General features: G+C 40.0%; 1 protein-coding gene across 3 annotated transcripts; it reads right to left on the bottom strand.

Annotated features, from left to right (window-relative positions):
* Positions 1-4,073: 4,073 nt before the first annotated feature.
* Gimd1 (GIMAP family P-loop NTPase domain containing 1) lies at positions 4,074-22,010 on the bottom strand. 3 transcript variants are annotated; one of them, NM_001372140.1, is made up of 3 exons: positions 21,948-22,010; positions 16,739-17,133; positions 4,074-7,485 (listed from the first exon to the last, which is right to left on the bottom strand). In NM_001372140.1, the coding sequence occupies exons 2-3, from the start codon at positions 17,129-17,131 to the stop codon at positions 7,225-7,227; spliced, it is 654 nt and encodes a 217-aa protein (NP_001359069.1). In that variant the 5' UTR covers positions 17,132-17,133; positions 21,948-22,010; the 3' UTR covers positions 4,074-7,224. The 3 variants fall into 3 exon arrangements, with proteins under 3 accessions (NP_001359069.1, NP_001359070.1, NP_001257359.1); NM_001372141.1 differs by lacking the exon at positions 21,948-22,010 and adding an exon at positions 21,783-21,928; NM_001270430.2 differs by lacking the exon at positions 21,948-22,010 and adding an exon at positions 21,628-21,770.
* Positions 22,011-22,517: the final 507 nt, after the last annotated feature.

Here is a 22,517-nt window from a genome sequence, read left to right as displayed (position 1 = left end):
AAGCAAAATCTGGAGTTTTCCCTGCTGGATTGCAGACTTGCTTTTGGTACAGTTGTTCCTTACAGTGCTTCCTTTTCTCTGTTTTGGAATGGTAATGTGTATTCTGTGCCATTGTATATTGGAAGTATATGATCTACTTTCTGCTTTTGCTTTTACATAGAGCTACAGTTAAGGTATTGTCTTGTCTCAGAGGAGACTCTGGACTTTGAAACTGATCTTAAGACTAAAAGACTATGAGAACATATGAAGTTGGAGGAATGCTTTTTGCATTTATCATATGGATATAAACCTATGGGGACCAGGGAGTGGTGTAGTGGCTTGAAGAAAAATGACACCTTGATACTCAGTGGAACTCTTTGGAAAGGGTTAGGAAGCATGGCCTTGTTGGAGGTTTCAAAAGTTCATGCTAGACCCAGTCTCTCTGTCCGTCCGTCCGTCCATCCCTCCCTCCCTCCCTCCCTCCCTCCCTCCCTCCCTCCCTCCCTCTCTCCCTTCCTCCCTCCCTCTCTCCCTTCCTCCCTCCCTCTCTCCCTCTCTCCCTCCCTTTCTCTGTACCTGTAGATCAGAATATAAGGCCCCAGCACCATGCCTGTCTATTTTCCACCATGATGATCATGGACTGAAAATCTAAACTGTAGAAATACTGTCCTTTATAAGTTGCTTTGGTCATCATGTCTTTTGACAGCTATAAAACAGTATCTAGGACAAAGGGTTATAGTTTAATAGTAATGTATTGGTGTATTGAGTTGACAAATAGTCAATTACTCTCTTTGTTTTTATGTCAGTTTATCACACACTACAGTTATCTAGGAAGAGGAATCTGGATTGAGGAAATATCTCTTATTGCCTGCACACAAATCTATAGGGTATTTCTCTAGTAATGACTGACGTGGGAAGTTCCAGCCATGAGGAGGAAGCCAGTAGGCAACATTCTTCACTGGCCTCTGCTTCAGTTCCAGCCTCTAGGTTCTTGTGGGTCTGTTTCCAAGAAAGTTAAACGATCTCTCCCCTAATATAACAATACGGGAAAACATTACGTTTCCTCATCCCAATTTGGCCAAACTTAGCGATTTCTGTTTTCCTATTTCTTTTGGAATATGAGGAAAGTAAGGGAGTGGATTATGACCCTGAGTGGCTGGTAACAATGTCACTGGGTTCAAGAGAGATAGATGGTTAAGATGGATAGATGACTTGTAATAGGAACAACTCCTTTGGGGTACGCCCAATCACAGATGAAACCTAGTTGATAACCCTAAATGTTTTAACAGTGAAATGGAAAAAAAAAATCTCCATAGAGCCGCATGTTCAGGCGCTAGCTCATTGGGACAGGATGGAACAGCATACTCTCATCTGTTTGTTGTACTTTAGAGTTGTGGATTTTCTTCTGAATACGTCTTGGCAGTGATGACTTGTAGGAGTTAACTCTATAAGTATCTGGAACCCGGAACAGTGAAATAATTACTGATTTGAAAGCAAGCCATCTGGCTATTTTTCAGAGTGTGAGTTAATTAGGGAGCTTGTATTTTTCACTCTAATGTATCCCTTGTTTGTATTTTGTCCTTTCATCCCTCGCTTCTACCCTACCCTCCTCCTGACAGGCTCTAGTCCCAGGTCTCCAGATCTCATGAGAAGTGTTGTTTTTTTTTTTTTTTCTGCCTCCATCATCATCATTTACTATCTGGTGAGCTATTGTCCTTAGCAACAAGAGCCAAACAACCCCGGGGCTCAGGAATCACAAGGAAAATGAATAATCCTCTTTGATGAGGGGTGACTAGTCTTCTTGCTCTCCCTTGCTCTACAGTGCCCACAAAATTATCCAAATATCAGTTATTGTTTGTTCATCTGCTTTCAGGGCCTTTCTGGCAAAGCCACTCTGGACTGAGTGTTACATTTGTCTTTGTAAATTGCCTCATTAGAATATTATGCATCCCCATAGAGAAATGCTCTTGATATATATATCCCCTTACGATTTTAGCCCTAAGATTACATATTTGGCTGATCCTGGTTCATTAAAACCCTCTCAGATTTTCACACCTGGGAAATTTGGAAAGAGCAAAGAAGAGTCATCCAAAATCAACACCGTGCCTGAATTCCTCTTTGAAAAGACCGATGGAAAAGGCAAACTAAAAGCTGCTTTCAGTAAGTTAGCAAAAGAATAATTGTGGTTGAAATAACTTCTTCCTACAGCCTTCATCCTTCATGCGAAAAGATAACATTGTATCTGTAAATAGCAGGTATATTAAAAACGGAAACATCCGAAGCTTGGGAAAGGAAGCTTATTCTTAAAACATATTTGAACATAGCGATACTGTTATCATGGCCTGGCTAGCCTACTACTAGCTGTCTGTATCAAAACAAACGGGGAGGGAGAGAGCAATTGCAAGAGGAGATACTTTTGTTCCAGCCCTAATTTGAGAAAATGGAATAGAGACCATATGCCCATTTTTAAACGGGGAGGTGGTTCAAGGCCTCTTTATGCTACAATAGGCGGAGTAATTCTTGCTTAAAGCTCTCTGCTCTCCATGAGGAGTTCCTTGAAGGGCAGGCATGGTCTGATTCTTTCCCCCAGTTTTCCAGGTCCTTGGACAATCTGAATCTCTACTAATATACTAAAGGGTAAAGGAAGGCTGTCCCATCCACTGAGGGCTCAAGTATAAAGGGTTAGTTTATAAGTGAGCAATGGAGACTGGTAAGTCTTCTAGGGCTTTGGTTACTTCCTGGTTCTCTCAACTGAGGGAAATTATGTCTTCCTAATATGGGCCCTCTCTCCTTTATAGATTTATTTTCACCTTTTCTGCAATCTTTAGTCTGCTCTTTTATGGTAATGCTTGAAAATCTTCGATTTTTCTTTTCCTTTGAAAACAAAATATGATGTATCTAAAAGCTGCTAGACTGGTAAAAGGAAGCAGTTCTTTAAGATAGAAGGCAGAGTGCCCATAACACGCTCTGGGCCTGGAGAGATGGCCCAGTGGTTAAGAACATGAGCTGCTCTACCAGAGTTCCCGTGTTCGATATCCAGCACACACATGGCTGCTCACAAGTATCTGTAACTCTGTCCCAGAGGATCCAACACACTCTTCTGCCCTCTGAGGGCACTGCATGGATGTTGTACATGAACATACATGTAGGAGAATCATCTGTATACATAAAATAAAAATAAAATCTCAAAACAAAAATAATAAAAAAACGACAGTGTGAAGGAAAGTCTCTAAAATGACCCCCAGCTTCCACTGGACCTTCTGCATGGCTGATAAACTGCTTAGAACTTGAATGATGTGAAGAGGTTGGAATAATGAAAGCCCAAAGCCAAACTGGGTCATCCCCATCTCACTTCAGAACCCATTTATTTTCCTCCTCAGTACCAGGCTTAACATCTTTGTGACCATTAGGTAAATCTTTTGGAATATAGAGACAGTCCTCGTTTTCAACCAACCAATGGGCTAAGAGTGCTGTCAGTAGCATCTGAGTCTCATGGAAGAGTCCCCCCCTCCCCCCTGCTTTGCTGTAACTTATCTGCCTCGTGCCTCCACCATGGTATCCGAAAGTGCCTTGATTTATGATATTCTTTGTTCTGTTACCATAAACACGTCATTGAACTGTTAAATCATCTTAGAACATGGCATTTGGGGTATGAAATCTGCTCTTGGGCTAAGGCCACTCCCATTAGGCTTCATAATAGAATATCTCTCAGGAATACACTTTGAGGTGATACTTCTGGGGGTTTTTCATCCATAGTAGATTATAAAAGAAAAAAGGGAAAAGTAGGCATTGAGTCAGAAAATATTCATTGAGGCATTATATCCAGGAAAATTAAGTATTTGAGCTGGGGGGTTTGATCACTAAAGTCCCCCCAAAATTTTCAATAGCAACAAGGATACTATCCTATGAGTTCAAAAACACCAAGTTTATTATCCTATGAGCTTTGGAATGTTCAAAGAACTTTCCAGTCTAAAATTCAGCAGAAATCCATTGTCACCCAGATGAGGCTAGCATCTAGATTAGACATCTGAAGAACACAAGTAAAGACTGCAAATAATAGACTCTAATAGAAAAGGCAGCAGGACACCAAAGGATAGCTACCAGAATGCCATTTATTTTGCCAAGAGCTAATCCTGCGCACATGGGTATCTTGAGAGTTGCAGTTTTCTCCAAAAAAATGGTTAAGACTGTGGATAAATATATGTACTGTCATCCAGAAAGAGGTGCACAACTCAAGCACAATAACAAGAGTTCACTTCAGTGATTCGTAAGAGTCAACTCCCATTCCCAACAGACACAGTATTTCCTTCCTTCATTACACTGATTATCATGAAGACCCAATACTGCTATTGTGTAGTAGTGTGTTCAAGGATATGCTTGGAATTTAATAGTGACTATGCAAGAATGCAGAGCATATGAGGGGAAACATTCACTAGAGACATTGAGGAAGATGAAGACAAGAGGAAATAGTGGTAAAGATGAAAGTTTCTAGTACTGAGAAGTCAGGGATGGAGAGCAAAAGGCAGGAATCAAAGCTGAAAACAAGATTCATTTGAAAGTGCATAATGAAATTGTGAATGCTGATAAATAATTTAAACTATGACGGGTGTTTGGCTTAAGTAGCATAAAATGGCTCTTGAAACAAACAGGACAGCCCATAAAAGGAAGTCTTGGGTTAATGGTCTTGCAGAACCCAGTTATATGAAGAAAAGAAACATTCCTAAAAACTTTTCTATGGGGAGGATGATAGAAGCAGAAAAGAAGAAGGAAGAGATGAAGGTATTCTGCATGCCTTAACACCCACAATTGAAGGGCTTATCAGTGAAACGTTTCTTGGTTGAATAAACAGTTGTAACTTTGTTATCAAGCAATAATAGAGAACATACAGGATTCCTGTTCTGAGTATGAATTCCAGCAAAACTTCCAAACAGTTAAAGAGAATAAACAAGATAAATAGCAACATTCTCAAACTAGGAAAATTAGAAGAAATGGCAGAAAAATGCAAGAAATAACAGGCACATAAAACAAATAAGCCCAAATGAGGAGAAGCACCCATGTTCTTCAACAAAGGAGACAATTCAGTAACAATATTATTTGGCAGAAAACATGTTTATACCCAAACTACAAAATAAACATTGGAAAGTGTTAGAAAAATCAACCTGATAATATCAGGAAATCTAAAGAAAAGAAAGAAAGAAAGGAAGAAAGAAAGAAAGAAAGAAAGAAAGAAAGAAAGAAAGAAAGAAAGAAAGAAAGAAAGAAAGAAAGAAAGAAAGAAAGGGAGAAAAGCAAGCTAACATGGAAAACTTGAACTTCTGGATATGAAGGAGCGTGGGAATCATGGAGTTGGCGAGATCTCTGGTGCTTCTCACCCTGCTCAGTATATAACTATTGTAACTGATGACACATATTTTGTTCTCTATTAAAATTGCTCTGTATCATACAAATATGAAACGTATACCTACCAGTTTAACTTCACATTTCCCTACACCTGTTCATCCTTTGTTGCTTTGGTGTTGCCTTGACCAGGTTGAACCTAAGGCCTTGTGCATCCTTAGCTTGTCTATGATGTCTTTAAAAGTGACTAGAGAAGTACAAAATTCCCAACATTTAAAAATGATGATTCATATAAGAAGTCAAATGCATATTATCCTGATTTGATCATTACATATTATATAATAAGCAGTGAATTACCACAATACACTATAGAGATGTACAAATACTATGTATCAATTAAGCATCCATTGTAATTAAGTCTGTCTGGTGTTGACAGCAATATAATAAAATAATGGGAGAGAAATAAGGCTAAGTCTGTCACTGTCCATCCGAAGCTGTCTACCTAACAAACAGGAAGTTGATGACTGATAAATGTTATCTGTGGTTCAGATAATACTAGCTCTTTGAGAACTGCTTTTGGAAGAAACTCGTTAGTTATAATCCCACTTCTAATGGAAATGACTACAGGCTATTCACAGTAAGCAAAATGAAGTAAAATAAACCACAAATTAACTTTATGAAAATGGTTGATGAATTAGCTGCTGTCTGGGAAGATTCACATTTAATCACATGTGAAAGGGATATGATTCTGCCTTTGTGATGATGGACATGGCTCTTGATAACTACAATTGCTTTCTTTTCATTATCACCATCTCATTAAAACCACCCTGAAGAGCTCTCTCAAGTGGCCAAATCATTCAGGTACTTATAGCAATGCAAACACACAAGAGTCACCACTTTGTAGTCCAGACTGCAGTAATAGCCTGCTCCGAGAACTATTATAGGGGTTTGCTGAAGGATTTGCTCTGAGTTTTTCTTAATATTTACAAATCAAAGTGGGGCTAGCAGGTAAGGCAGAAAAGAAAGCTAACATCCAGTCTCTCTCTCATGGCGATCCATTTAATCATTGCAGCAACTATGGAGAACATATTTAAGTGCCCATTGTATACACGGTGTACATGAGGACACAAACTCTAGCTTGGCTACACAATCTTTCTTTTCTTGCATCAAGTAAGCAGTGACATAAATCTCTTAAAAAGGAATTAAGTTTATTCTTTCACAGTTATACCCACAGATACAGTTATGAGCTCATACATTACAGGGAATTTTGTTCCATTTTCACAGGGTACACATCCAGTAAAACCAGCTTCCAGATCAGGAACTAGCCTTACGAACATCTCTGCCGTTACCCCACAGCATCCTTTTGCTTTGCTGATACCCAGCACTTCTTCACACCAGAGTAGTTAGGTTGCATTAGTCTTTGACTGTTGCTGACCTTTCTACAAATGGAGTCATTGAGCGAGTTTTATGTCTGGCTTCTTTCTCTTAGTGTTGTACTTAGATGGTTGATCACTGCTATGACAGCTGATTGAGCTTGTTCACCCTCACACTGTGTATCTCAGTGGGTTAGTATACCACAATTTGAATATTATTCTATTAACAAACATCTAGATAGTTTTCAGTCTTTGACTCTGATGAATGGTACCACCGTGAGCATTCTTGTATATGCATGTTTCTAATTGCACAAATGAACACTTTTCTGTTGGATAAATACTTATGAGTATAATTCTGATATCACGAAAGCTTTTATCCTTCATATTAGTTTTTATCTACTTTTTTTCCCCCAAAATGGCTCAATAGCCATACAGGGAATTCTCATGCCCCATATTCATGTGAAGAAAGGCAGGTTATAAAATTGGATTTCTGACCCTGATTAATACCTGGAGCTCTCTTCTCCTCACTTAAATTTTATGCCAAACTAAGAACTTGAAAATGATTTTCTTTTATAAACTCCATGATTCTTTCTAAGATTTTGATTCTTTGTTCATTGCACAAGTTTCCTCTTCCGGACAGGAAGATATATCTGTGCTGAACGGAATCGAGCAGGGTTAACAGTGTGTCAGAAGCCTCACGCAAATATTCCTCTTCACTCAACCCTGCCTCTTCGAGTTCTTCTGCATGGGTAAAAAGGACAGCCATGTAATTCTTACAGGAATCTCCCAGAAGTTCCTGAAAGAGAGAGAAGTTAAATGACTATTTGCCTTGGACTCTATTCCAAAAAAAAAAAAAAAAAAAAATACACAAAGCCGTTACCAAAGTCCAATGTTGTTAGCCAACAGACCCATGTGTCATGATATTTCTGAAAGCTGATATCTGAAATGGGAAGCGACTATGAGCTCAAGTGTTGTTAGCACATTGAAGAAGATGGATGGGGTTTCTGAACAACAACAGCAAAAAGGCTTTGGTTCTCTCTTTACTTTGCTGTTATAATTGATATGCAAAGGCTTAATGCTGCAGAGCAGCTGGCTACCATGAATGTGGTATGGCCAGCACTCAGGGATCACTTATACTTTCTCCACAAGGAGAGACCCTGTTAGAGTCACCCAATTCCTTTTATATTGGTGGTACCTTGAGCAAGGCAGTTGCTACAGAATCTCCTTCTTATTTATTTTTTGGGCTGTTATATTATCACCCCTAAAATATCTACTAAGGGAATAAAATGACATAATCTGGCTATGCTTTATTGATTAACCAGATGACAAGTAACAGAAAAGCTAAGATCAAAATCTATTTGGTTAGTTGGAACAGCTACACAAGATTACTGTAATCCTCATGTTCCTCTTGCCACATGCCAGGAGTCAGAGGCAATTTATCAAATAGCTTCTTCTAATGTGCTTGAAAAGCACTGAAGATGGTCGTCCCTTTGTTTAGTGATATGTGCAAGTTGGTTGTGCAATAAATTCTTGCTTGATGAGTGAAAATTAGCTGATGATAGAAAGCAGAAGCCACAGCATGTGGCACACTGCTCATGCAATGCAAAAGGCATCTAGGAGTAACCATGTAACCCTTGGATGTTTCCGAACGTACAGGAAATCATAACCAAGTGACAGCAAAGTAACATTTTCTTCCTTCTAGATGTGTCTGGGACCGAAATACTTACAATGGTGTTGCCGGTTCGTAACACTGTTTTTAAAGTACAGAATGTCTATGAATGAATATAGCAGGAGTTAGCAAGGACTTCTAGTAGTCAGAAGCAAACAAACAAAAATAAAGAACTGGTGTTAGATATAAAGCTCTTATAAGTCGGCAATCTCTTTTCATCTCCCATCTCCTCTCCCACTCCCCCATTTCAGTTTGATGTGTTTTAGTTTGAGTCCTTTGAGAAAGATTCTTACTCTGTTCCCCTAGCTGATCTCAAACATATCAACCCTGGTTTTGCCTCCTTAGTGCTGGGTTAGAGGCAGGCACCCACCATGCTTGGCCATGTATAACTTTTTGATGCTCAACATGAATCTTTGCCTACCATGAGTGCAGCCAGGCTCTCACCAGAGCCATTTATTTAGGCAAATGACACTGAAACTTAGCACTGACTTCTTTGAAGGTACATTCTCTGTGTCTGCATTATCATGAGAAGGTTTCAAATGAACATTGGGAATTCTCAACAATACTTGCTAAATATTTTTGAAATTATGACCATCCCGATTGAATCAAAGAGCAGGCTCAGTTAGCTTGGTTCAGTTCTGAATATTATTCTCTGGGACACAATCCTGTACTTCTGGGTTCAACAGCTCACTGTGACAGATCTCCCACAGACTGGGCTTTCCCTTTGCATTCGGAGCAAATCTCTGTAGGGCTGAGTCCACCTGTTCGCCCTTTCCTAATCAGAATCTGTCTACCTACACCACAGAATTATGAGTTCCCTTAAAAAGTCCTGCTTCAAGAATACATGAGCTGACTTTCCAAGATCAGTATATCAGAAAACATTATCTCAACGGTAAACACACGAGTAAATTTATCAGAGAACTCAGAAAATGGTGCATCATTTCTCACATTCTTATGTGCTTTTAAGTCCAAGTCCATTAGAGAACTTGTGTTTGCACAGCTATTAAACATCATAACTCTAGAAATCTAAGTATCCTTATGATGCCAACAACCCACTGTAGATGATGGTAGCATGTCAAAATAAATGACATTTGTGGGGACTCTGTTGTGCCTGTAGTGTGTTGTACACATCTCTAGTAGGGAAAAGGCATAGGTGGCAATGTGAATTACGAGATTATGTTTGAACTGTGTCCTTCTCCTAATTCATATGCCAAGTCCTAATCCCCCATCCCTTGGAATTTACCTTATTTGTAAAGAGTGCCATAAAGATATGATTAACTTAAAGTCATTAGGTTTACTCCTGATCTAAAAGTATTAGTGTCCATGTAAAACAAAAATCTGAACAGAGTCAAAAATATAAGGAGGCGGTACGGGCCCTGAAAATAGGAGAAGCCTGGGACACAGTGTGTACTCTCAGAAGAAACCAACCTTGCCAATTCTGTGATTCTAGACTTCTTATCTCAAGTGCCAAGAGACAATAAATAGCTATTATTTGCTACAACGGGGTTAACATGACCCTGCAAGATGGCCTAGGGGATAAAAGTGCTTACAGTTAGAGCCTGTATGTCTGAGTAACAGAAAAGGCACACTAGGAGAAACTGTGTTGTCATCAAAGAGAGCAAGCTTTCTGGCCTGGGTAGAGAGCTGCTGTCCCAGCTCGGCCATTCCAAGGGACTACCTCTTGGAAGTCAGAGTCACCTAAGACATGCAAATATATATATGCAACCAATCATTTTCCCTTTAATGAGACACTGTGCCTTTCCTTCCCAGAATCTTTCTATCTCTTTGAAAAGTATGCTTTCCCTAACACGTTGAGTTTCCCCAGCATTTGGGGCTCTCTTACTCTTCCTTTAAAGGATCCCTCCCTACCACATGTCTGCTTTCCCACCCTGTGTCTGACTTGCACACCTGTGGAAAGAGCAAAGGGTGTGGCTTTTCTCTTCTCTCCTTCGTTGCTCTCCCCTAAGCAGCTGCCGAGATTTTCAGCTTACTCACTCTATTTTTTTAACTAATAAAATTGTCCTTGAGCTTTCATTTGAGTTTATCCTTAAACTACTTTTCTGAGACTAAGAACCCCACGAAAGGACCTGCATTCCTCCTGTATCATCAGGGAACCATGAAGGAGTCCCCCAAGTCCCAGTGTCATGATGACCTAAATTAGGTCCTTAGAACCCACATGAACGCCAACCCTTGTCATCCTCTGACCTTCACACTTAAGCTGTGGATGCACCTGTGTGTGTGTGTGCATGCACACACATACCACACACATGAATGTAGGCATGCCTGTACAATGGTGATAGATCATATGATACTGGGGTTTTATTTCCACCCAGGTTCAGCTTCTGATCTTTGACCACAGTCTTTTTTTTTAATTAGGTATTTTCTTCATTTACATTTCCAATGCTATCCCAAAAGTCCCCCATGCCCTCCCCACCCACTCCCCTACCCACCCACTCTCACTTCTTGGCCCTGGCATTCCCCTGTACTGAGGCATATAAAATTTGCAAGACCAATGGGCCTCTCTTTCCAGTGATGGCCAACTAGGCCATCTTCTGATACATATTCAGCTAGAGACACGAGCTCCAGGGGGGTACTGGTTATTTCATATTGTTGTTCCACCTATAGGGTTGCAGATCCCTTTAGCTCCTTGGGTACTTTCTCTAGCTCCTCCATTGGGGGCCCTGTGATCCATCCAATAGCTGACTGTGAGCATCCACTTCTGTGTTTGCTAGGCCCAAGAATAGCCTCACAAGAGACAGCTATATCAGGGTCCTTTCAGCAAAATCTTGCTAGTGTATGCAATGGTGTCAGTGTTTGGAGGCTGATTATGGGATGGATCCCTGGGTATGGCAGTCTCTAGATCTTTTCGTCTCAGCTCCAAACAGTCTTATCTGAGAGTTTCTCACTTAAGTGCCCTCAGCCTACCTCGCCTGAGCCACATTAAAACCATACTAAAATATTTACGTGCAGGCTGGTAAAGAACTGGTCCTCTTAGCCCTTGTGCACCACCAAACCCACCATCCTGATGGCTCTTGTTAGATCAAACTTGCCATTAAGTATTTCTGAGTCATCATCAAAATAAAGGTCCACGTTAAAAGATTGTTTTGTACAATATTGCTTAGCAGAATGCTTTTCTTACTGAGCTAATACTTTAAAAAGTAAGTAGTGTAACTGTCTTAGTTCCTGGTTTTCTGTAATAGCGTGCTTCCTTCTTTCCTTTCTCGATTCAGGTGGCTCTTATACTCCAGAGTTATCTCATGCCAGATAAATGAGGGAATCACTAAGAGCCCTGCCACTCACAGGCCCATGCGTTCAGCCGCTGGGAAGTTTTTACAGACTGATAACTTTTTACGAAAGGATACTTAGGTCTTAAGCCGTGAGAGAAATTGCACTTTTGAATTACTGCCCAAACCAGACAAGAATGGCTGATTTACTTTATAATCTTTACATTGGTCTTTGGCAAGGAAATAGTTGAATGTTTGAACACAATGTCACTTGGTGATAGTCACCATGTCAGAGGCCAAACATGTTCTCCTCGGACTCAGAGACTGAACAATCACAGTGGATCAATATCTCAAAAGAAGTTAAAATAAAAGAGCAAAATGAGTAAAAGTAATTTATCCGGTGATAATAATTTAAATATAGTACTAAGCCGGCTGGAAACGCTACAACCACGGATTGTCTGGTTTCACGGTGCTAGTGGGTAGGAGGCCATCCTTTAGGGACAGGGAGTTAGGATACACACTTTGTTTTCCAGGAATTGTTCATTTTCTCAGGACCTCACCAGCCCTGCCCCATTTGTTTGTGGTTGATGAAATCATAGCATCTGGACCTTTTAGGGGGAAACTTTAGAAAAAAGCCAACAATTACATCAGCTGAGGAAAAACTTATCAAGGAACAGGAGAATAATAAGGATCATACGTGTGTGTGTGTGTGTGTGTGTGTGTGTGTGTGTGTAAGGTATTCCCTTACTCTTGTTCCACTTAAAATGCTAGTTTTTCTCTCCAGAGAATCAAAATCTAGAGATAACATCTCAAGTCAAATTCAGGGAATAGTCAACATTAGAAAGCATCTATCTAAATTGCCTCATTTTAAAGATGAGAGTATTAAGGCTTTGAGGCTTAATTAAGTGGCTCATTTGGAAGTTACATGGCTGATTACCGGCAGGCCTGGGCCTTGGCTAATAGTAATATAAAATGATAATCCCCATGGCTAAACACTTATGTCGTACTTATGGTGTGCCAGTGTCTCAAAGGATTTACTACTGCCAGGCTCATGCCAAAATCCGAAAAGAAATTTGAGTTAAGGAGATACTTTCAACACCTACTGCTTTCTGATGAGGTTTAGAAAAGTTCCGTGCCAAAGGTTATGGTGCCAGCAAGTAGGTAAGAAGGAGTCTGAACACAGGTGTGTATAACAGACACCATGTTCTTCACCTCTGTATAAGCCATGCCTTGCTGTGGTTCATGTGAATGAAAGAGTGAGCACCTCAGCGCAGAAGAGTGGAGTTAGAACAGGGCCACGCTCCCATTTTTCAGTGGCTCTCCTATAAAGTGATGTCCTGGCTGGTTTTGTGTGTCAACTTGACACAGCTGGAGTTATCACAGAGAAAGGAGCTTCAGGTGAGGAAATGCCTCCATGAGATCCAGCTGCAAGGCGTTTTCTCAATTAGTGATCAAGCGGAGGGGCCTTGTGGGTGGTACCATCCCTGGGCTGGTAGTCTTGGATTCTATAAGAAAGCAAGCTGAGCAAGCCAGGGGAAGCAAGCCAGTGAGTAACATCCTTCCATGGCCTCTGCATCAGCTCCTGCTTCCTGACCTGCTTGAGTTCCAGTCCTGACTTCCATTGCGTGCGTGCCGTGAGCAATCGCCATTATAAGATGGCGCTGGCTTCCACTTCCCCTAACTAGTAAACAAGCCTTATGCGCAAGTGCAAGAGTGAATTCATGCCCAGTCACTGCCCATCTCGAGGCGTAGTAATGGGGTGATGGGCGAGCAACGAATCAGGAGCTGTTATGCCACATCAGGTGCTGAAACGTCACGCTACGGGCCATATAAGCAGCGTCATTTTTCCGGTTCGGGGTCTTCCCTCCTGATAAGTAAGCAATAAAAGCTTTGCCGCAGAAGATTCCGGTTGTCCTGAGTGTGTTCTTGCCGGCGGGGACAAAGGCTCAGGATACCATTGGTGATGAACAGCAGTATGGAAGTGTAAGCTGAATAAACCCCTTCCTCCCCAACTTGCTTCTTGGTCATAGTGTTTGAGCAGGAATAGAAACCCTGACTAAGACAGGTGAGCTCAGTGCTAAACATGTCAGATTTACTACCACTAATGTGTAGACGTCTTTAATATCAGTAAAATCAGCATTCTTTGTGACTGTGAATCGAAAACCAAGAAAGGCTAGTAACATTGGGCTTCTCTTGAGTAAGTTCTAACTGCTAAATAGGCCCAGGAGGTTTGTCTAGTACATGCAGACGCATAACTGGCCTGTGTGAGCCTACTGTATTATGAGCGCCCACCTAAAAATATCAACAGCTGAGTTGTTGGTTCTAAGCCAAAAATTATTTCTTATTTTCTTAAGCCTGCTCAGTCACAGTAATTATACTGTCTATGATTGACTGTACAAAAGAATATCAATTCTACTCAGTTCATAGTTTCAGTTCTTAGAGCTACCTTGTCTCCCTCACGCTGGCTCTTTATTGGAGGAGGAGTCTGTATTATGCCTTCTCTAATATATTTATGGATTTTCTTTTTAAAATTCAAATAATATTCCCACCATCACTCACATGAAGCAATTCTTTCCTTTCCCATTTTGGAGGGTACAACTCACATCTCTAAATTATTATGGACCTAATATAAATAAAGGAGAATATCATTTGAAGGAATGCTTCAGTTGTCATAGCTGGCAGCCTATGACTCCTCTGCAGAGTAAAAAGCACAAACCAGGAGACAATAGAAAAGCATGGGAAAGATGAGGCCAATCCTTCTCTGCCAGGACTCCTCCCTTACCCAGAAAGGAACGGACAGTTACTCCATTCTCCTGTTTATCAGCCAAGAAGGAAAAGGAATTCAGGATAAGCCTGGAACCCATGAACCTTAGACCCTTAGACATCTGCTCTTGGTCCTGTCAAATATGAAGACATCTGGCAGCTGCTCCTGATCTGGGAGCATACACCTGGCTGCCATGAGTGATGGAGGCACCTTCAGGAAGAAAGCCATAAGCATCATGCCTGTGCCTCAAAGTCCATATTGGAAGATAAGAGGCGCTCCAAACAGGTCAGCAATCACTTCCGGCACTCGTAGGGCTGTTCAGAGGAGTGATAAGCTTTGTTTGCTGATATTCAGAAATAAGGGAAATTATTTATTCTATTAAAAAAAAAACAGGATCTGAACTTTGTTTCTGCCCCTATCATGTTGGTCTTCAATCCCTGAGTCATAGCTGCAGGAGAAAGCTATGCAGAGACCATCTCAAAAGGCAAGAAACAGGTATGAATTAAATTGCACTGTCGGAATATAGTGGATTATAAGGTTTTGTATGCTGACACTAGAGGAGTCTATTTTCAAAATATATAGTATTGAAATCCTGTTGGGCACGGCATGGTGTACTACAGGGAAGCATAATGACGGCTATGGAGAGAGTCTAGATGGCTTCTGAGAAGCAGTTGTTTGTGAATTTATTAAATGTATGTGTAAAGCAGCCTTGAAGAACATTAAATTTGTTTTTAAAATTATCCCGATATTGGGGTACAGGTTTCCTGACAATTTCTAACAGAAATGCTTGGAAACACAAGTTTTATAGCGTGGGAAACTGCATGGTGGCCTTAGATTTCACATTGTATCTTAATTGTAACCATCTTGTTTACTGTTGACAACATGACTTGACTCTTTTAGGAGTTTCATGATGAAGTTTTTGCTCTCGCCGCTCTAACTTTTCCACTGTTTTCTTGTAAGCGCACACATGGTTTTCCCCTAAACTTTTAAAAACATTCATAACCCTTGAGAAACGAACCTTGTGTCTGCCATTTGGGCCAATCTTTTGTCTTCACTAGTGACAGGGGGACATTCATCATCTGAACTTAGTGACTTCTACTCGTGAGGCCCAGCAGTTAAACTTGGGTGACCCCTGTCTAGAGAATCAAGAGCTTGGCCAGAACGTAGCAGATCAATGAATGATGTCCAGGAATTGAATGTGATAGTCTACATGGGCCCCTCTACTACACTTTTCTGGCAGTATAAATACATCCATTCTTTACTCCTCCTAGCTGTGGACATGCCAAGATCCCCTTCTCTTCCCTAGACCCTTTGCTGGACCGTCTAATGAATGAAACCCCCAACTTAGTGACTGATGATAAGTGAACAAATAAACTGGTGCAAGCAAATACAGCATATGCCATCTGGGTTCTGCCTACATGCTGTGACAGGGAAACACGGGAAATCACTGGTTTCTTTCCCATGAATCATGCACAGCTTCCCTGTGACATTTGTCGCAATGCTAAGTCTTGTGTTGCTCCTCTTACACATTATACTGCTTAGGCAGTTGACACGTTGTCCTTTCTGACATTTATTGGCCTCTTCCGCATTAAGAGCTTTTGGACTTCCTGTGTCTGAAAGTGCCCAGCGCTACACGGGAGAATCATCAGTGGACAGATACGCCTTTGTTGATAAATAGTAATAACAAGCTGTCCTCTTGGTGTTGCATGTGTGTGGGCATTTAAGCTGGTGGTTTTGAACCTCACCTTGTTTTCATACATCTACATAGAAACATGGAGATGCAGATGCACAGGGCTCCCTCTTGAGGTACTATGCCAATAGTCATGGATGAGTCTGCATTTTCAACAAGTTGCCCAACTGATTCTGGTGCGGATGGTACAGGGGTTACACTGTACAAACTTTCTCAAGTTCAAGGTTCTTAAGAATTTAAGGCTTCTCCTGCAAGGTAGTGTCTAAAAATTTCTGTCTATGTAGATTGTAGACTGTAGAATGATGGACTGGGTTCCTCCAAAATAGTGGTTCTTGAGTAGTGAGTTGCAACTCCTCAGGATTACACATCAGATATTTTGCATATCAGACTTACATTAAAATTCATAACAGTAGCAAAATTACAGTTATGGAGTAGTGATGGAATAATTTTATGTTTAAGGGGGTCACCACAGCATAAGGAACTTATTATAAGGGAACAGCATTAGGAAGGTAGAGAAACTCTGGTCTAAAAGTAATTACAAAATAGAACTCCTGGCAGAAAAATTCCCTTTTACTAACTACTGCTATATGGCTAGCACCTTATAGTTCAAGTATATTTTGAACCAGTTTCTTCCAAAGTCTTGCCCATGAAGATAACAGCCCCAGATGAGATGGTGCCAGCCTAACTACATCTTTGTGTTACCTGCATCAGTTGGACTGCGTTAGATGCTTCCTGTCCAAAGAAAGGCACATCAGCTCTCTGGACCAGCAGAGCAAGATGGAGACCCTCTTGTCCAAAATGATGCAGCAAGGCCTTCTTCACTTCCTGTTTTACACATCTCGTGCTCAGCTTGCTGTGTGGATACCCTGGAGTGTCCAGTACCTGTATCTGAAGGCTGATCTCTTGTCCCCCTCGACGCATGAAGCCATGGAGGTGACAGCTGCGGCCCAGGCTGCACTCTTTGGTTACGGAGCCTGGAGCAAAGCTACTGTAGAAGTCAGCACTTCCCAAAAGAACATTCCCAGCAGAGCTTTTCCCACTCTGAGTCCTGCCAAAGACAGCCAAGTTGATGATCATCTTGTTGGTGTCTGTCATAGCTATGGGTAAACAGAGGCACCACAAGGAGAGTTAGATATCTATACTTACCCAATGTAAAGCCTCTGGCCTGGCCAGGATATTTTGTGTACAGTTGTCCCTCAGTGTCTATGTGGGATGACTTACTGCTCCAGAATTTATCAAAACCTGTTCATATTCAACCTACTTATATAAAATGGTGTAGTATTTATTATTTATGCACATTACCATTTATAATACTCTAAACCAGTGGTTCTCAGCCTTCCTAATTCTGTAACCCATTATGGTGACCCTCAACCATAAAATTATTTTGTTGCTACTTCACAACTATCATTTTGCTACTGTCATAAAATGTATTGGAAACAACTGATATACAGGATATCTGATATGTGGCCCTTGTGAAAGGGTCTTAGAACCCCAAAGGGATCAAGACCTACAGGATGAGAACCACTGCTCTAAATGATTTCTAGATTATATTTAGTATAATTCTAACAGTAAAATGTAAGCACCATCATACTTTACTGTTTGAGGAACAATGACAAAGACAAAGGAAGTCTGTATATGACCAATATAGACATAATTTTCTCTGAATATTCTCAGTCTATGATTGGGTAAATCTACTGATGAAGCATCCATGGATGAAGAGAGCTTCCTGTGCTGCCTGCAATGTGCTTCCTCCTCCTTCGAAGTAACTGAAGCAGGGCCATGTGATCACTACTGATGTGTCAGGACAGAGTGGGGATTCGGACAGTAGTAACTGATAGTGGGGACATAAAAGGAAACCAAGTAGAAGTGAGGAAGGTCTGAGGAAGGACTCATTGCAGGAAAAGGAGGGAAGGGCCAAATCCCATGAAAACAAGTTCACTTAGTGGGAACATCTTGTTGCCCTGGTGTGGGGGAGGAGAGAATTCAGGACTGAGATTACAGAGTTCAGGAATCTGTGGAAAGGATTTAAAATCTGCTTACTGTGGAAGATGTAGAAACAGAACAAGAGAAGAAACAGCTAGTTCAGCTTTCTTTCTTTTCTCTTTTATTGAATTTTCAATTTATCTATTTTTATATCTATGAGTATTTTGCCTGGATGAATGTGTATGCACCACATGCATGCCTGATGCCTATAGAGGCCAGAAGATGGGTGCTGGATCCTTTGGAACTGGAATTAAGGATGGTGGTGAGCTACCAAGTATGAATGCCAGGAATCATATGCTGGCCCTCTGGAAGAACAGCCAGTTCTCTTAGCCACTGCATTATCTCTCCAGCATCCCCTAATCTTTTGAAACGAGAGCTCAGGCTGTCCTTGAACTCACTATGTGGCTTGGACTGACTTCAAGCAATTCATCTGTACCCTGTCTCAAACGCAGAGATTGCAGATATGAAGCATCATGGCCCATTCAGCTTTACTTAATTTAATTTAATTTTAAATACAAGACTTAGAATTAAAAGAGATTTTAGCATAGTTAAAGTTGTCACTTGTGTTTTTAATCTTAGCCATTCTGACAGGTGTAAGATGGATTCTCAAAGTCATTTTGGTTTTCAGTTCCCTGATTGCCAAGGATGCTGAACATTTCTTTAAGTGTTTCTCAGTCATTTGAGATTCCTCTGTTGAGAATTCTCTGTTTAGATCTGTACCTCATTTTAAAATAGTTTGTTGAGTTCTTTAGATGTGGAGTTAGTTGGTAAAGAGCGTTCCCCAATCTGTGGGCTGCTGTTTGTCCTACTGACAGTGTCTTTTGCTTTACAGAAGCTTTTTAGTATTAATTGTGTGCCTGCACTATTGATGTTCTGTTCAGGATGTTGTCTTTTGTGCCAATGGGTTCAAGAGTATCCCCCACTTTCTCTTCAGTGCATCTGGTGTTATGTTGATGTCTTTTCTCCACTTGGGCTTGAATTTTGTGCAGGGTGATAGATGTGGATCTATTCACATTCTTCTATATAACATCCAGTTAGACCAACACCTTTGGCTGAAGATGTCTCCCCCATTGTATAGTTCTCGTTTCTTTGTCAAAAATTAGGTGACCCTAGGTGTTTAGATTTACATCTAGGTCTTCAATTTGATTCCTTGGATCAGCATGTCTTTTTTTATGCCAATATCATGTGGTTTATATTACTGCAGCTATGAAGTACAACTTAAGGTCAGGGATGGTGATACCTCCATATGTTCTTTTATTGAGTAGGATTGATTGAGCTGTCCTGGGTTTTTTTGTTTTTCCATATGAAGTTGAGTATTGTTCTTTCAAGGTCTGTAAAGAATTCTGTTAGAAATTTGGAGGGGAGTGTGTTGAATTTATAGATTGCTTTTGGTGGGATGGCCATTTTTATTATGTTAATCCAACTGATTCGTGAGCACTGACCCAACAAACAATCTGGTATAGCTATTCTAATATCTAAAAAATAGATGTTCAAACCAAAATTTTTCAAAAGTGATAGAGAAAGATACTTCATATACATCAGATGGAAAATCCACCAAGGTGATATTTCAATTTTTAAAATTTATGCCCCTAAGGCAAGGGAATTCATATTTGTAAACATCACTAAAGCTTAAATCACACACTGAATTTCACACATTTATAGTGACAGACTTTTATACTCCACTCTCACCAATGGATAGGTCATTCAGATAAAAATTAAACAAAGAAATAATGGAATTAATAGATGTTATGAATCAAACTGACCTAACAGATATCTACAGAACATTTCAACCCCAAAACAGAATATACCATCTTCTCAGCATCTTATAGAACATTCTCAAAAGACCACATACCCAGTCACAAGGCAAGTCTCAACAGACACAAAAAATTGAAATAACCTCCTGTATCCTATCAGACTACCACAAATTAAAGCTGAATATTAACAAGAACAGAAATAACAGAAAACCTGTAGATTCATATAAACCGAACAACTCACTACTGAATGACTATGGGATCAAGGCAGAAACAAAGAAAGAAATTAATGACATTGTAGAACTCAATGAAAATGAATGCATAACATAGCCAAACTTAGCAGACACAATGAAAGTGTTGATAAGGGGAATGTTCAAAGCACTATGTGCATTCCTAAAGAAATTGGAGAGATCTCATGTTAGCACCTGAACAGCACACCTGAAAGCTCTAGGACAAAAAGAAGCAGACATGCCCAATAGGAATAGATGACAGGAAATAATCAAACTGAGGGCTGACATCAAAAAGATAGAAACAAAGAAAACAATACAAAGATTCAATGAAACAAAGAGTTAGTTCTTCTTGAGCATTAAAAAAATAGACAAACATTTATCCAAACTTACTAAAAGATGCAGAGAGAATATCCAAATTAACAAAATCAGAAATGAAATGGGGAACATAACAATAGAAACCAAGGCAACTGAAAGAATCTTTAGGTCATACTTCCAAAGTCTGCATTCCACAAAGTTGGAAAATCTAAAGAAAATGGGCATTTGTCTCAATTAATATCACAAAGCAGACATTAAGATTCTCTCGGCCAATAAAAACCTAGGGCCAGATGGGTTTAAGCACTGAATTGTACTAGACTTTCAAAGAAGAGCTTATACCAATACTCCTTAAACAGTTCAACAAAATAGAACAGAAGGAACATAGCCAAGCCAAACTCATTCTGTGAGGCCACAGTCATCCTGATACCTAACCCTCACAAAGATTCAACAAAGAAAACTTCAGACCAATTCCCCCATGAACATTCATACAAAAATACTCTGCAAAATACTTGCAAACCAAATCCAAGAACACATCAAAAAGTCATCACCATGATCAAGTAGGCTTCATGCCAGAAATGCTGGACTGATTTAATATATAAAAATCTGTCAGTGTAAACATATAAACAATATATAAAAACAGTGTAAACCATATAAACAAACTGAAAGAGAAAAGTCACATGATCATCTCATTAGATCCTGAAACAGCCTTTGACAAAATCCAATGCCCCTTCAAGTTAAAGTTATTAGAGAAATCAGGGATATAGGGCACGAACCTAAACATAATCAAGCAAATATAGCAAGCCGATAGCCAACATCAAACTAAATGGAGAGAAACTTAAAACAATTCCATTAAAAGCAGGGACAAGACAAGGCTGGCCACTCTTTTCTATCTATTCCATATAGTACTTGAAGTTCCAGTTAGAGCAATAAGACAACAAAAGGAGATCAAGGGGATACAAATTGGAAAGGAAGAAATCTAAGTATCACTATTTGCAGATGATAGACACTATACATAAACAACCCCAAAAATTCTAACAGAGAAGTCCTACAGCTGATAAACACCTTCAGTGAAGTGGATGGACACAAGATTAATTAAAAAAAAAGTCAATAGCCTTCCTGTATACGAATGGCAAAGAGGCTGAGAAAGAAATTAGAGAAACAGCACGCTTCACAATATCCACAAAAAGAATAAACTATATTGGGGGTAACTAACCAAGCAAGAGGAAGACATGCACGATAAAAATTTCAAGACTTTGAAGAAGGAGAGTGAAGAAAATATCAGAAGACGGAAAGCTCTCCCGTGCTCACTCACCATTTTCATTGATTTGTAAGCAAAGCGACTGGCAAACTGGCACGTGACCTCAGTAACACTTTAATTGGTAATAGCTGTTATTTTGCTTGTGATTTATAATTCTGTTACATGGTGTTAAGTAATCCAGGTTTCTCTTGTTCTCTAAGGTTTCTCACCCCAGGATTTCCAGGTCTTATCGCAAGCACCTTCCAGAAGCCACACAGTTGAACAATACGTAGGTAGCCGTTCATACAGCTCATTCGATTGTGCCATGGCATCAAGTGGCCGTTCATTTCTGTTTAGTTCCAATCACATATATGATACATTTTAAATCCACTTACCTCTTTTGATGCTAGAAATGTATTCTTTACAGGTTTCCTTGGAACCAGTACAGTTTATTCTTTGAAATGGACTTTGGTCTCCTGACTGTGTGGTACTAGCCGGGGACTGGTACTGCATCGTTTTGTTTAGTTAATCTGTCACCAGACATCCTCTTTGTAAGTGATTAGCTGTCTTCTAATCAGAGCCTACATATGTTATCTCACAGGACTATCCTTTAAATCAATACTTCCTGAAACCTATATTTCCAGAATTAAGTTCCGAGTGTGTTTCTATTAAGTAACAAGGTACCCAAGCCAAAGTACGAAACATTCTTAGTGACAGTTTAGACTTTTCCATTTTAATGGATAAACCCTGCATCACTTCATGAAAACTGCCAGTGAATATATGCGTGTGTATAATAATTTACAGACTATGTAACAGTAGTAAATTCACAAATTCAAATTGTTCTAGAAAAATTCCCTAGGTTATTTGCATATACTTGAAACATATCACCTTAAGCTGTTAAAATCTCTTGTGTGCTCGGTCGGGGACATGCAAACTCATAAACACCTACTGATGACGTATGTAAG

Source organism: Mus musculus, chromosome 3 (genome assembly GCF_000001635.26).
Source record: "Mus musculus strain C57BL/6J chromosome 3, GRCm38.p6 C57BL/6J".
NCBI lineage: Eukaryota > Metazoa > Chordata > Mammalia > Rodentia > Muridae > Mus > Mus musculus.
The sequence above is the reverse complement of the archived record's forward strand: the minus strand, read 5'-3'. Positions and strand labels throughout refer to the sequence as shown.

Coding starts and splice junctions, on each gene's coding strand:
- Gimd1 (NM_001372140.1), bottom strand. CDS start 17,131: ATGACAGACACCAACAAGATGATCATCAACTTGGCTGTCTTTGGCAGG. Junction 7,486..16,738: donor ACGCAGTCCAACTGATGCAG/GTAACACAAAGA, acceptor TCTCTCTTTCAG/GAACTTCTGGGAGATTCCTG.